This window comes from Pygocentrus nattereri, chromosome 15, assembly GCF_015220715.1.
Source record: "Pygocentrus nattereri isolate fPygNat1 chromosome 15, fPygNat1.pri, whole genome shotgun sequence".
In the NCBI taxonomy this organism is placed as follows: Eukaryota; Metazoa; Chordata; class Actinopteri; order Characiformes; family Serrasalmidae; genus Pygocentrus; species Pygocentrus nattereri.
Window position 1 is genome coordinate 19,029,715 of NC_051225.1, and position 14,141 is coordinate 19,043,855.

General features: G+C 37.3%; 1 protein-coding gene across 1 annotated transcript in view; it reads right to left on the bottom strand.

The window, feature by feature from the left end:
* Positions 1-14,141, bottom strand: part of LOC108439437 (spermatogenesis-associated protein 16) — a 77,526-nt gene that overhangs the window by 22,195 nt on the left and 41,190 nt on the right. The window contains exons 4-5 of the mRNA XM_037545438.1: positions 12,503-12,587; positions 1,471-1,618 (exon numbers count right to left, since the gene is read on the bottom strand). Coding sequence (XP_037401335.1) covers positions 1,471-1,618; positions 12,503-12,587 — 233 coding nt within the window. The remainder of the gene's footprint in view (positions 1-1,470; positions 1,619-12,502; positions 12,588-14,141) is intronic.

Consider the following 14,141-nt stretch of genomic DNA (forward strand, 5'->3'; position numbering starts at 1 on the left):
CAAATCACAGTCATATTAGCAGTAAACTTTAGCATCTCTTAAAAGGGACTTTCACAGGTGAAAAATAGATAAATAAATAAACCTGCATAATTCCGTTGTTATGATGTAAACAAAGTCAATGAAGTTACTGAGCTGGATTTACAGTCATAACTGGATTTTTTTCAAAATATGTTTAAACCTTATTCATAGAACAATGTCTCAGACATCAGGCAGCATACTTGTAACCTTTTTTCCTGTGATAGCTTTAAGAGGCATTAAAATCTTCAGACATCTGGTTCCTGCCACCACTGCTGTGAACAATTCTCTAAAACGATATGTTTTATGCCAAACTCTAAATGACTTTGTTTACATCTTAGTAAATTATGCAGACCTTTTTGGGGAAATGTAAGATAACTAGGTAGCATGGACCATTCAGCTGCATTTTCTCTGCCATATTTTAGGCTCAAATACATAGCATAGGTTAGTTCTTGTTCTGCAATAGGGTAATTATATGGGGAAAGGCCTGCCATGCTACTGCCACTTTGACTTCCTTGATCTCTACATATAGTAGCCATTTTCCCAGGTTTTAGGACCTTGCAGTAAGGGGTATTATTCTGCAGTGGAGTAATATTAACAATTTACTTATCATGTCACATTGCAGGGGAGAATGCAGTATAATGAGACACAATTCATGATTTACAGGAAAACAAATGTATATCTATTCCAGACAATGATTATGATGCATATTTAGGGATGTTGTGCATAGAAATTAAAACATTATGCTTATCAGGTTTAGCAATTTTAGAAGCACAACCCATAAAAAAATGGTCCTTTAGCACAGTTTGCCCCCAGGCAGGTTGTACAGTGAGCATAGGAAGGAGGAAAGGGTAAAATGTGCCACACTATTTTTCCTCCATTGCAGCAGACCAAATAGACTTCTCCCTCCAACATGTGATTGGTTGTGCTTCTCAAATCTTCCATGGGGCTGAGGCCCTGTTGCTTTTATGTTTGTGGTTTCTTGATATGATAGAGATTCTGCCATATCAATTCAACGTGCATGAATGTATTTTACCTACTTATATTCAACTGAATATACATTTTATTTTAACTGAGAGAAGCTGAACAATTGGCTCAACCTGCCCCCAAGACTAGTGCCATGACTTACCCCACAGACCCCATTTTGAGAAAACTGTTTCACACATGAACTCAGACTTACAAGGATTGTTTAACACACACATATTTCTTTAACATACATAGACTGATAAGCTGGTAACTTTTAATATTTTATTTAACATGAGAAAAATCATGTTTTTGGCTTTGGTTAGTTCATTACGTTCATCACATGCTCTCTTTTTGTCAAATGAACTAGTCGTCTTGAATCTGTGATCTCATGGTTATTTCTTTGTTGCCTAAATACAAAGGGTGGTTGATTTTACCCCTGGGTTGTTATACCCCATTCTCCCCTACTGTACATAATTAATTTCTCCATACCAGTAAAGATGTATGCAGTGAAGGCAGGGTGCAGTTTTCGAAAGGTCTCTTCCGTCTGCAGGGTTGTGTTCCTAGTGGGATTCCCACAGCAAGGTGTGTACAAGACAGAGAAATTCTCCTCCTTGGTGATAGCCTCTTCCAACAACCCCTACAAGAGAAAGAGAAGGTGACCGAGAGAGAGCGAGAGACAGAGGCAGGGACAGAAAAAGAATAGCATGAATATCCTTACTCTTAACAAGCTCATTTGATTTACAAATGATTCAATCCCAAAATAGTTGCAAACGAGTGTAATGCAAGATGTGATTATGTAAGATGGGATTTTATGGTCTGTCTATCCTACTGGGTATTTAGTGTGCTGAGTTCCGAGAGTTAATGTAAATTGTTCTGGCACTGAGCACAGAACTGGCATTAGGGTGTGAGCTTTTCTTAAGGGAAGAATAGCTTTTTTGTGCTAAAATAGCCCTGATTAAATCACAGTGAGTGGCATCAGGTACTGTTTCTAGCTGAATGTATCTCACATTCTAATCCACTTGGAATGAGAAGAGAGCACATTATAATGGTTGAGGATTACTTAGGCTTTGTTGTCCCAATAGCCTTTAGCATTTTCTGGCACCTGAACGCAGGGGCAACAGAAACAAATCAAACCCTTCATGTGATGGTATGAAAATATTTGTCTTACGTGATGCCTAATTTGGAATTTGCTTTGCCCAACGTTTTGACAACTGAGACAGAGTGTAGGATCTTAACTATTAGCCATGCATAATATTTCTTGATGCATTATGATGAAACAGTGGAGGTTTCATATCTATATCTATCTATCTATGTATCTATCAATATATATCTATACCTCTTCATATATATATATATATATATATATATATATATATATATATATATATATATATACACACACACACACACACACATCGCTGCTGTCCAATGAAACTATGTATCTCCATTTTGTAGTTTCATCATTTCAACACATCAGCTGTCCTTTACATTGTGTAAAAATTTCATGATGTATGGACCAATAGAAATGCTCTAAAGTCACTTGGAACAGAATCTCTTTACACTGGCTTACATTGAAAGGTAAGAGGGTTTTCTCCTGTAAAGTTCATATTTTGTTTTTCATTGGACAGCGATGATATACATCATCCAGGAGAAGGTAACATTATGCCCTCCTTTATATCCATTGATTGAGCCATTGCTCAGACAATACTCAGCTCAGATGAAAAATGACAGGGGATCTGTGATGTTTGGCAGGCAGACATATTCAAAACAAGATGGATGATGCAAGTGTCACAGATAGACAAGTGGAATTAGATAAAGAAGATCTGGAACTGGTGTTATTTGCAAATGTTCGGCATGGCCTGGTTCAAAATGGATATGTCTTATAAAAGGTATTGAATGTAGCAGGCTCTATCTCTGAACCTAAAAGCACAGCTCATCTAAAGAGAATACTTGAGGCTTATGGGAGATGACCCACAGGAGCACTTGTTGTTTTTTTCTGTTGCAGCAGTTGTGAAGGGTTGAGCTTGAGTTGCGGGGACCATGAAGGGACCTCTATGATTGTTCCTGAAAATGTGTGTCCAGCCTTGCATAAAAGTAAAATGTATAGCTGCACCTTGAAAGCATTTGCCTGCTCAAGGCTGACATGTAACATGTTCTCACAACATCAGATGAGAGGCTGAATCACAACAGGCTGCAGCACTTCACATCTGTTAAAAGAATATACAAGTTCAATAGTAAAAATACATAAATATGACTATATAAGTGCTATGTTGTCGTTACTTGAACATAATCAAATTCTAGTGACCCAGAAACAAGGAATACATTAGACAGTATTGATATGACTCCCTAGATTTCTGTAGAGCTATTGGGGTTGAACATATACAGTTGGCTCCATTATTATTGGCATCCTTGGTTAAAAAAAAGAACCTTTGTGATTAATTAGCTTTATTGCACACTGAAAATATGAAAGAAATTTAGTTTAAGTGAACAAAAAGCACATTTAAATCACATTTAATTTTTTTGTTAAAATTAAATTTTTTGAGTTTTTATTTTCTTAGGCCTACTTAAAGTTTGATTACTCTCATATTTTCACTGTGAGACTGTGCTAATTAACCCAAGTTTTATTACTCTTTGTCCCCATCTTTACCAAGGGTGCCAAAAATGATAAAACTGACTGTAGATGTAGATCGGTCATATTTTTCTGCATTTTCACCACCACACAAAGAGTTAACATAACGGTTTACCCCATAGTTTAACACATTATTGAGTGTTATACTTTAACATTCTAGTTTAACACCTGATTAGTTTATATCAGGGGTCTCCAATCTTATCTGGAAAAGGGTGGTATGGCTACAGGTTTTCATGCCAATCATTCTCCTTGTTTAAATTGGTCTCTAGTTTAGATAGACAGATGTTTACTGTGAGCAATCTCTGTTCTTTTTCATTGTGCTAGTTTAAAAAAGCCATGATCTTTTTGAGAATATTACAGTTACAGAGTACAGTCAGACCAGAATCTAGTTGCATTTCAACAAATTTCTATTCAACAAAGGCTGTTTAAGCCAATGTGAATTGGAAATTTTCTGAGCTAGCTGAACGTTTTCACTTGATGGTAGGTGAGGCAGGAGGAACATGATATTATAGGGTAATATAATTTTTCCCATCTGCTGGTGCATAATGACGTGGCCAAAAGTCAGAAGATGTTTTAGATGCAGGGAAAAGCCATTGCATTTTCATGGAATACTGTGGAAAACAAGAATAAGAATTCTTCATAAGGTGTAATGAAATGAGCTGAACTTCCAAGAATTACTGGGCTTAATGGACAAAGCAAGCCAACCTTTTCTTTTAGAACAAGGTAAGTAAAGCTAGTCAATACACTAAAATAGCTTTACTAATAATTTGCAAATATTAGCCAGCTTTGACAACAGATCACAGAACACATCTTACCAACAGACCTATGCATAAACATATCATAGTGGCACTTCAGCTGCTGTGGGATTTGACCAAGTATAGTTTGCAGCATAATTATCAGATAAAATGACTTGGCTTGCAATTAAAGCAGGTAACAATAGCCTTAAGAGCAACAGTGCTAAACCCTCAGAATTCCATGACAGAGTTTTTTGGCATGCAGTATCTGTGCTATGTCCCTCAAATCTTGAAAATATTCAAACCAGACCTCACTGAGCTTGAGTGATTCATGCTACACAGCTAACATTTAAATTATGTGAAGAGGTAAATAAGGCAGAGAGTGAATAATCTGATAATCTCTTGAGGTCATAGGTGATAACTGCACAACAAAGTCCTACTAGTGGGTTATATTAGTTTTTCTTTGCTTATGATATGGTATATCCTTGTGTGTGCCCTTGCACACGTCAAAAATCAGACGAGAGCGTTTAAGTTATGCTTGCTGATAGTCTCTTTGTAGTCACATTGTATGGGTCCTTTCTCTTTTATAAGTGGCACTTTCAATGTTTTTGCCGTATTGCCTCTGTGATGTGCCTATGCCTGGTTCTGTTGTTAAGATGTGCAGAAATGAGCCCCATGGTGAGTGGGGAAAAATGTGACTGGTGAGCAGCTGCGTGCTGTGCAGGCTTTACACTCCGGCAGTGATAGTCAGCTTATGACAAACTGAACTGATCGGTGTCAGCAGAGCCCATACTTTTAGTGGCTCTTGGAGCCCTGTTAGAATGAAGAGCATTCTTTTTTGATGGTTTACAAAAGAGGGCTAAGAAAGCCATTAACTCTTGCTTTATCTTTACAATTCAGGTCTTTCTAGTTTCTATAGAAGGAACCCTCTGTGGCCTGTCCACCACAGGGCAGAGGGAATATGTACATGTAATGCACACAACTGTGGCTAAAGGACTGGATAACCAGGGCTTGGAGATTCCTCTAAAAGCTCTATAATATATGTAAGTAGCAAATTGAGACTATGCATCATATGAGTCTGAGTCTAGGGAACATGCAATATGAGAGATCTATGGTACATCTATACATTATTTTGCCACTTGCCATGTACAAAGTATTGAGATTAGTGGGACATGAGGATTGGTTGCTAGGGTATTGCCCCACTTAATGACCCGCTGACACCAGGGTTGCTCTGATTAACCTTACACAAATACAAAAAACAATGGTATCCCCTAAAATGGGGCCAACTAGCAATCACAACGAGTAGTCACTAAAGTACATTTGAGCTGTGATAACTTAAAAGGTTTGACTATCCCTGCTTTTTCAAACTCTTTTATTTGAATGCAGTCTTTCTAGATTTGAATGTAATTAATTGCGGGGAATGCTGCTGACAAAAATATGCAAGCATGAAAAGTTAATTCATCAGGGTGTCCAGTAAGGTGACATATGAAAAAGGATAACTACATTATTTTGAACATTTTCAAAAGAAGGGAAGGGACCTCACAAGACTGCTTTTGCAAAGAGCCCAGAAATTGGTAGAATGGTATTGGTGTAGAATATTTTTCTTGACTTCTTGTGTGATCCTACACTTGCATAGAACTTACATTTTCTGTTTCTGCAATTCACTGTAACTGTGTTGCATGTTAGGTAGTTTACCAGTCACCCCACTGCTTAGAGCTGCGGCAAAGAGTGCACCAGTCGAATGAAATTAAGGGAGAAAACTGCACCTTCATCATGAGAGAAAGTACTCAGCTACTTTTTCACCATGGTGATAAATTCAAATGTGTTGTTAAGAACATTGTAGGTAGGTATTAACTTGGACCTCTAGTTTGAACATTTAAACATTTAGTTGAAGTTAGAATCGGTAAAATAGTAGCTGTTTGCAATTTTCCTGTGGCTTTTTACATCAATCTTAACTACCTTAGTCATGTGAAAATATGTAATGAAAGCAAGATGGACAAATATTAACAGTGGGTATAACAGTGAGTCAAATACTGAGATGAGAAAATAAAAATGAATATGTGAAACATCCATTACATTTCATTTTTTCAACCTTCATAACATTGGAGATTTTACTTCATGTACTGTACCACTGGCTGCCTAGAATTCTTGTAGGTTTTACTTTCTCTTAATGACCTATTTTCTTTTTTTTCTCTTTTCTATTCATAGAAAATGTTTTTTTATGTTACAACATGTTATCCTCATGCTTGTGTTCAAATTTACAGTACAGCTTGTTCTGTTGTGATAAAAGTAAACAGGTGTTGACTATAAGCTTAGCAGTTGTGCTCTCAGTAGTAACCTTGTAAGGTTTTGTTCTATTGTCAGGGGTCAGTAAATATTGGCACATTATCAACAATATTTTGGTTGATACGATTAAATCTGTAGGTTGTCAGTAACAGCTAATGTAATCAGTTAACCAATATATGATTGGGTGCTAGCGGAGGTTGAAGGTAAGCTCTTGAGTTGAAGGTAATATATATAACTGTTTATGTATAAAAATGTAAAATAATGTTCTGTATTTGAAGTTGAGGAATTATCAGTAACACTTTCTATGAATGTCAAGTTTGTAAGCATTTATAAAGACATGCATAACATATAATGCATTCATAAGGTATCATAACCATAGATATAAATATTTATAAAAATGTATTGCACGTTAAAGCCGTGCTTCTTAGGAATTATAAATTGTTAAAGTTATTAAGTATAAGCATAATGTTAATAAGTATGGTTTATAACAAATTATAAGAGCATATAGGTTGTACTTGTCCACTCTAAGTAAAGTGAAGTGTACTGTACTAAAGACTCCTCCAGTGTTAAAAGTGAGGCTTGAACTTGAAATATTTACTGAAGAATTTACTGAAACACTAAAACATACACAAAGTGCATCACAGTCTTCAAATGTCAGAGTTTAAACTACTGATGCCATCAGTAGTGTCTTTGTACTTGGTTTGCTGTGATGTAAGAGAAAGTGAAGAGCACTGGTCAAGAAAAGCACATTGTAGCAATAATTCTAGGCTGGACAGCCTGTTTGGAGCATCTGATCATCTGAGCATTTGAGCCCTAACAGCAACAATGACGAGATACAAAATACTGGAAATCCCATAGCAAAAATAAACTGTGTATTTTTCTTTACTTTACACTCTCTAAGCTGAGACTTTGGCACTGACAGTATAATATGTTACTACAGTATAATACTACTTATAATGCATTATATTAACAATTCATAATGTATAATAAACATGGCTATAAAATGTGATGCAGTGTAACTCATTTTTCTAAAGATTTATAACCATGTTTATAATGCCTTATGAATGCATTATACCATTATAAATGGGTTTATAGATGCTTACAAACGTGACATTCATAGAAAGTGTTACGGAATCATCCTACATATACACATTACTGTAATTTAATAGAATTTTCTGTTAAATTAGTGTCAATAGTCTGTTAACATAATGGAAAACCGTACTGGTGATTTTTTTTTATGGGTAATGACTGCAGGTCTCATGTACTCAGATGGGGTGTGAATAAAAGGTGCAAAGCAATGTTTTTTTGTTTTCCTCCTTAAAAATAGTGCAGAAATGAAAAACAAAATGTCTTGTCTTGTAGGCATTAATATTGGTCAGGGCAGCATGGCTCTGTCCCACGGTAATACTGTGAGTTGAGATGAATGAGCTATTGTATAGCTGGGCCTTTCAAATGGAGAAAAATGAAAAGCTTGGGGTGGGGGGAAAGGGGACATCGAGGGGGCTGAGAGAGATGAAAAACGCAACTCCTTATTGAGGGCCATCAGGACAAACACAGACGAATTGAAATCCACAAGGGATGGAAATTAATTTAAAAAAAAAGGAAAAGCGCTTGATGTATACTGAAAGCTATGCCGCACTCATCTCACTTCAAGTGAATGCAAATCGTGGCTTGGTTGCTGATATAACCTACTTTTAGGGGGTCAGCTGCTTTCTTTTTTGCTGTGAATAAAAACTCCAAACCATTTATCTCCAGAGTTAAAATGAGAGAGGCAACTTTGACTAAGTAAACTCTTATTTGCATGCATATTTGCAGGAATACCCTCTGCAGCCATATTTTGTGCTAGAGCACAAATCCCAGTTCCGGGAACCTCATCCACTGCACAATTTTGCACACTGCACATCAAACTGATTAGACTCCGCTCATGAAACTCTTGATAATGAGCTTATCTGATGTGTTGAATCAGGTATGTTACATTAAGTGTAGGTTACCAAGATGCACTACTACAATAGACACAACATAGTTCAACTGAAAGAAGGTTATATAAGTAATCAGCTTTCTAAGTTGTTTACTTCAGGACAGTAGGTGTATGTGTTGACATGAGTGAAACGGCATGTAACAGTTTGAAATGCCTGATATTATAAGCAAGGCTGCACAAAGCTAAAACATTGTTCATGTTAATATTTACACTAGTGCTGGGCTCAAAATATTGACAAGGCTATGCATCCAAATTAAGCTCTTATTGACTCCGTATATATTCACACATTAATGTTTGTGGCAATATTTAGTCAATGTACTGTTCTGTTCAGATGGCCCTTTTTTGCTTTCTCCACCATGTTACTTCTCTTCAGTAGAGAATAAAATACAATACAATAAAATGCTCTCAATAACATTGTTCTAACAGTAGTTACTAGAAATGGGCAATATGGCTTTTTATAACAAATCATGATAAAGTTACACTCATGTTGGATATAATCAGTAGTTGAAGAACACCAAGCAGCTGCATAATTCATTACAAAGAGAGCATATTTAGTCCTGTTTATCTTGATTTAGTGCAGTGTAATACAATGCTGTGAAAAAGTACTTTGGCACATCTGATTTGCTCTATTTTTGCATATTTGTCACACTTCACTGTTTCAGATTGTTAAAAATAAATTCAATATATTTAATATATAATAAAGACAACTGGAGTAAATCCAAAATGGTACTGAAGGAAAAAAGTTATCTAACACCAACTGGACCGGTGTGAAAAAGTAAATGCCCCCTTAGTTACTCAGTTAACCAATAATTGGGATAAATTAAACTGGACACATCCAGGCTCGATTACTGCCAGCCCTGTGAAATCTAAGCATTGCCTAATAAATAGAACCTTTGCAGCATTCTGAAGTAGGCCAAAGGGTCTCAAATATGCACGCATTATGCTGCAATAAAAAAAAATTCCAGAGCAGATGAGCGAGAGAGTTATTGAAATGTGTCAGTTTAGAAAGAGTTGCAAATCCATTTTTAAGGATCTGGGACTCCGGCAAAACACCATGAGAGCCAAATGGAGAATCTCCAAGTGGAAAAAACAGTGGTAAATCTTCCCAGAAAAAGTTGGTCTACCAAAATTTCTCCAAGAGTACAGAAAGAAAGAAGAGGAAAGAAACCCAAAACAACCCAGACCAATATCTCAGGAACTGCAGCCCTCATTTTCCTCAAATAAACACTAATGATTACACTATTAGAGCCTTTTACAATAATGGACTGATGAGTCCTGCAGACTGATGAGTTGGAAGTGAAACTTTTTGCAAGACAGGGGGCCCATTACATGTGGCATAAAGCTAACATAGCATTCCACACGAAGAACATCATATCAACAGTGTAAGGGGGATCGAGGAGGCGGACGCACATGCTGAGATAAGCAAGATTTATTATGGGCAAATCCAGGGTCGTGGTCAAAACAGTCCAGGTTCATGTAGCCGATACGGACAGATCGGGGGACAGACATGACAAAAAACCAGAATCAACTGGTCTGGAGGCGCGGCCACAGGATCAGGAGTGCTGCGGGGCGCGGCCACGGGATCAGGAGCTCTGGCTGGGGACATCGGCTCCAACTTGGAGGAACAGACAGACACAGGACCCACTCGGCTGCTCCCAAGGCTCACTCGAGCAATTGGCAGCTCGCAGTGGCGCTTGAAAGCGAGCCGAGTACCATGGCACGGGTTATCTGAATGCTCCATCCATCAGACCCAAGGCGCTTACCTGAGCTCTCGTCGGCAAAACACAAGGCGGGAAGGTCCTTAGCCTTCTTACGAGACCGGCGAGACGCTCGTGTTCCCTCAGTGCCAGGGGATTTGCTGTCTCCAGCTTGGTGGCGTTGGGACACGTCGAACTCGGGCTGCTTAGAAACAGCCGGAGTTTCGTCCCAAGGGAAAAACCACATGCCGGAGTCTTGCTTACCTGCTGCGTCCTGTGGTGGCCAGTCTTTCTGTAAGGGGGAGCAAGGAGGCGGACGCACATGCTGAGATAAGCGAGATTTATTATGGGCAACTCCAGGGTCATGGTCAAAACAGGCCAGGTTCATGTAGCCGATACGGACAGATCGGGGGACAGACATGACAAAAAAACAGAATCCACATCAAACAAAGATACAAAGTCTGGCAAACACAAGGGGCAAACACAGGGCTTAAATACACGGAACAATGAGGGACAGGTGAAAACAATCAGGAGTTACAAAACCAAAGCACGAACACATGGACAGGACTGGGAGGGGCCAACCGTGACCGTGGCGGTAGTTTGATGGTATGCAAGTTCTTTGCTGCTTCAGGGCCTGGGCAACTTGCTGTAGTAGATGGAAGAAAGAAGTGTGCTCTCTACCAGAAAATCCTATAGGATCGTCCTACAGTCATCAGTTCATCGTCTGAAACTCAAGCACAACAGAGTTACAAGCAAGCCAATGATCCGAAGCACAAGCATAAGTTTGGAGTGATCTAGTCAAAGTTTTGACTTGAACCCCACTGAATGCTGTGGCAGGACCTTATGGACTTTGTTTGAAAGCCCTCCAATGTAGCTGAATTGAAAAAATTCTGCAAAGAAGAGTTTCCACCATAGTGATGAAAAAGACTGATCTCTAAATTACAGGAAGTGCTTGGTCGTAGTTGCTGATGTTAAAGGTGGCAAAACCAGTTATTAAGTATGTTTAGGGATGATTACTTTGGACGGATGGTACAAATTAAATGACAATTTTAAAGATTTGTTTTATGTTCTCCTTGTATTACATTTTCACAAGGAACATAAACCATTTAGTGTGACAAACATGCAAAACTACAGGAAATCATGAGGGTAAAATGAGTTTTTTACAGCACTATATGTAAAATGTTCATAAAACATTCAGTGTATTCATTGTTTTTAATAACAGTTTTTAGATGAGTCACGGCTGGTTCATTGTATGTGCTCCAACTTATATTGTAATGGATATTGTGTAGTCTGTCTTCAGTTATGATAATATTTTTGCCATATTCCTGATCCTAGTAGTTAGTAATTATTATAAAGTATTTTCTATGAAATAAGAATTCAGACGAATAATTGAAAAACTTGATAAAGCTCTAAGTTTAAGGTTTTAACCCTTAGAAGTCACAGTTCTTGCTGACAAAAGTATGTGGTAGTGTGAGATTAACTATTTCAAACTCATGGCTTATTGAAACAAATGGATACATTTTGGCAAAACTTTAAATTGATACCAAATTTATGTTTAAAAGCTAAAGAGGAGACATTTTATCATGATTTTAATTTTATGACAAGTTATCGTTGCATATTGTGCATATAGATAGAGCTGGGCAATATGATGTCAGTATGTCAGTCTTTCTAAACAGTATGTCAGTCTTTCTAAAAGCAAGTGCATGTTTCACTACAAAGACTGCATAATTAGTCCTGTTGGATTTAATTATGTTTGAAATATTCAATAAAAATAATTTCTCATAGTTTTAGATTGTGTTTTGTAAATTTTGACATTATGTTGATAAATTTAATGGAAATCTAATCCACTGTGTAAGAAATGTAATTGCATAATAATAAAACTGCATCATGGATAAACAACAGTAATGACGCTAGACTTCTGAAGGTTAAGACTGTCAGGGATATTGTGTCATGTCATATGATTCTATATGGTGCCAAATATCAATTGGGGTGTACCTTTCGATACCCAGCTTAGATGCAAGCAAACCATCTACTTTGTTGTTATCCATTATAAACACTTTACTGCTATGCAGACTTTCTGGCTGATTGATATTCACAGAGCAAAGTCAGTGGCCAGTCTTTTAAGCAATAATCATTCATTGGGTTTGTGATTGGGTGCCGGGACTCTGTGTGTGTCTGGCGGCCCATCCGTCCTCACCTGCCAATACAGTTTGATGAGCTTGCTTATATGCGGCTTGGCATCTCCGGACAGCCAGTACACATAGTCAGCAATCATGGCACTCCTAATGACAAGGACAGAGACACGCAAACAGTATCAGACAACTTTCAATCAAGATGCTACATCTCACTGAGTGAAGAGGCACAGGAGAGCAAGCATATTCAATAGGTAAGGAGGGGGGAAAAAAACAGAAGGCATGGGCAAAGACTGTTTGCTTACATCCTAGAATATGTCCTATATACAGTTTGGCTGATATCAGCTGATATTAAGGTCCCTTGGGTTTATCAGTATAAATTATCAGTATAATTATGAGTTAGCTTAGTCCTTTTAGGACAATGAGTATGATATTTATTAAACCTCAAAGATATTTCTTACATGTTTTAATGCACCTCACTCTTAGCATGCGCCAGTTAGTAATCTGATGGGCCAAACCAAAAAAATAGACTCTGTGTCTTACACAGTAGTGTAATGATACTCAAATTTCACTAGTACTGTACTGTTGTTTTCTTTTTTATATCACAATATATTCTTGATACATAATTAACAATAAAATACTAATATAAACATTTATTTTTGGGGAATTCTCAAAACATTTTGTTTGCTGATTTGGGAAAAAGTGTAATATCTGTATAAAAAGGAAAAAAGTAAACTATAGGGCTACAGTTCAATATGAAAAAGAACTGAGCATTACAAGTTCATTTGCAGTCCACTTTTTTGTTTGTAATGTTGTCTCCTACTTCTGACTGAGATGAGTGTGAAAGGGGCATTTTTAAAAAAATGTCTGTCACTCCCAGCAAACAGTGACTTCTGAACAAAAGGGTGTACTACAACCAAATAGAGGTGGACTGTTTGCTATTAACATTGTATAGCGCAAGTTATTTGTTTTGCCTATTCAGAATCAACACTTGGCGGCTGTTTGAATTCCATGAGAAGATGTAGCTGCTAATGCTTGTATTAACACAAAGCTGAAGTTGGCTTCCTACATGCCAGCTTCTAATTACAATTTTCCTTCCACTTTAACTGGAGCAGCAGTAACATAATGAAAATTCAAATAACTTTATGTATAAAAAAAGAACATTTTAGTGTACAGTGTATACAGAACACACAGTGCAATCAGGACTCAAAACTTTCTTTTTTTCTAATGTATTATGTTGTTTTGCTTTGGTTTCCTTTGTATTGGTTACTTTCAACTAAAATCAAATCAACTTGGGAGCTACATTATTTTATGTCCATTTTACCGTCTTGGCTGTAAATATGTTTCAGTATGTTCTTATATACTAGAATAGAATAAAAATCTAAAAGAAAATGCAGATCTACTTTGCTCTGTTTTAAGCCTTAGCTCAGCTATAGCTTTTCTTTCTCACATCTCCCGCAGAAACATTTCAGCAAATATGGAATGGTTTCTTGTAAAATATCTCTCAACATTTGACCTTTGATGAGGCAGAAATCAGCTCGTCATTCGCCAGACTTCTTGTTTGAATTTTTCTGTTCCACCTTAAATGGTGCCTGAGGCACCAGAATGCAACTGTTGCACCACTTAAGGTGGAACAGGACAATTTGTACAAGAAGTTGGACTTTTTTATTGTTGGTCGGTTTCTTGTTGTAATTAAATGTATCA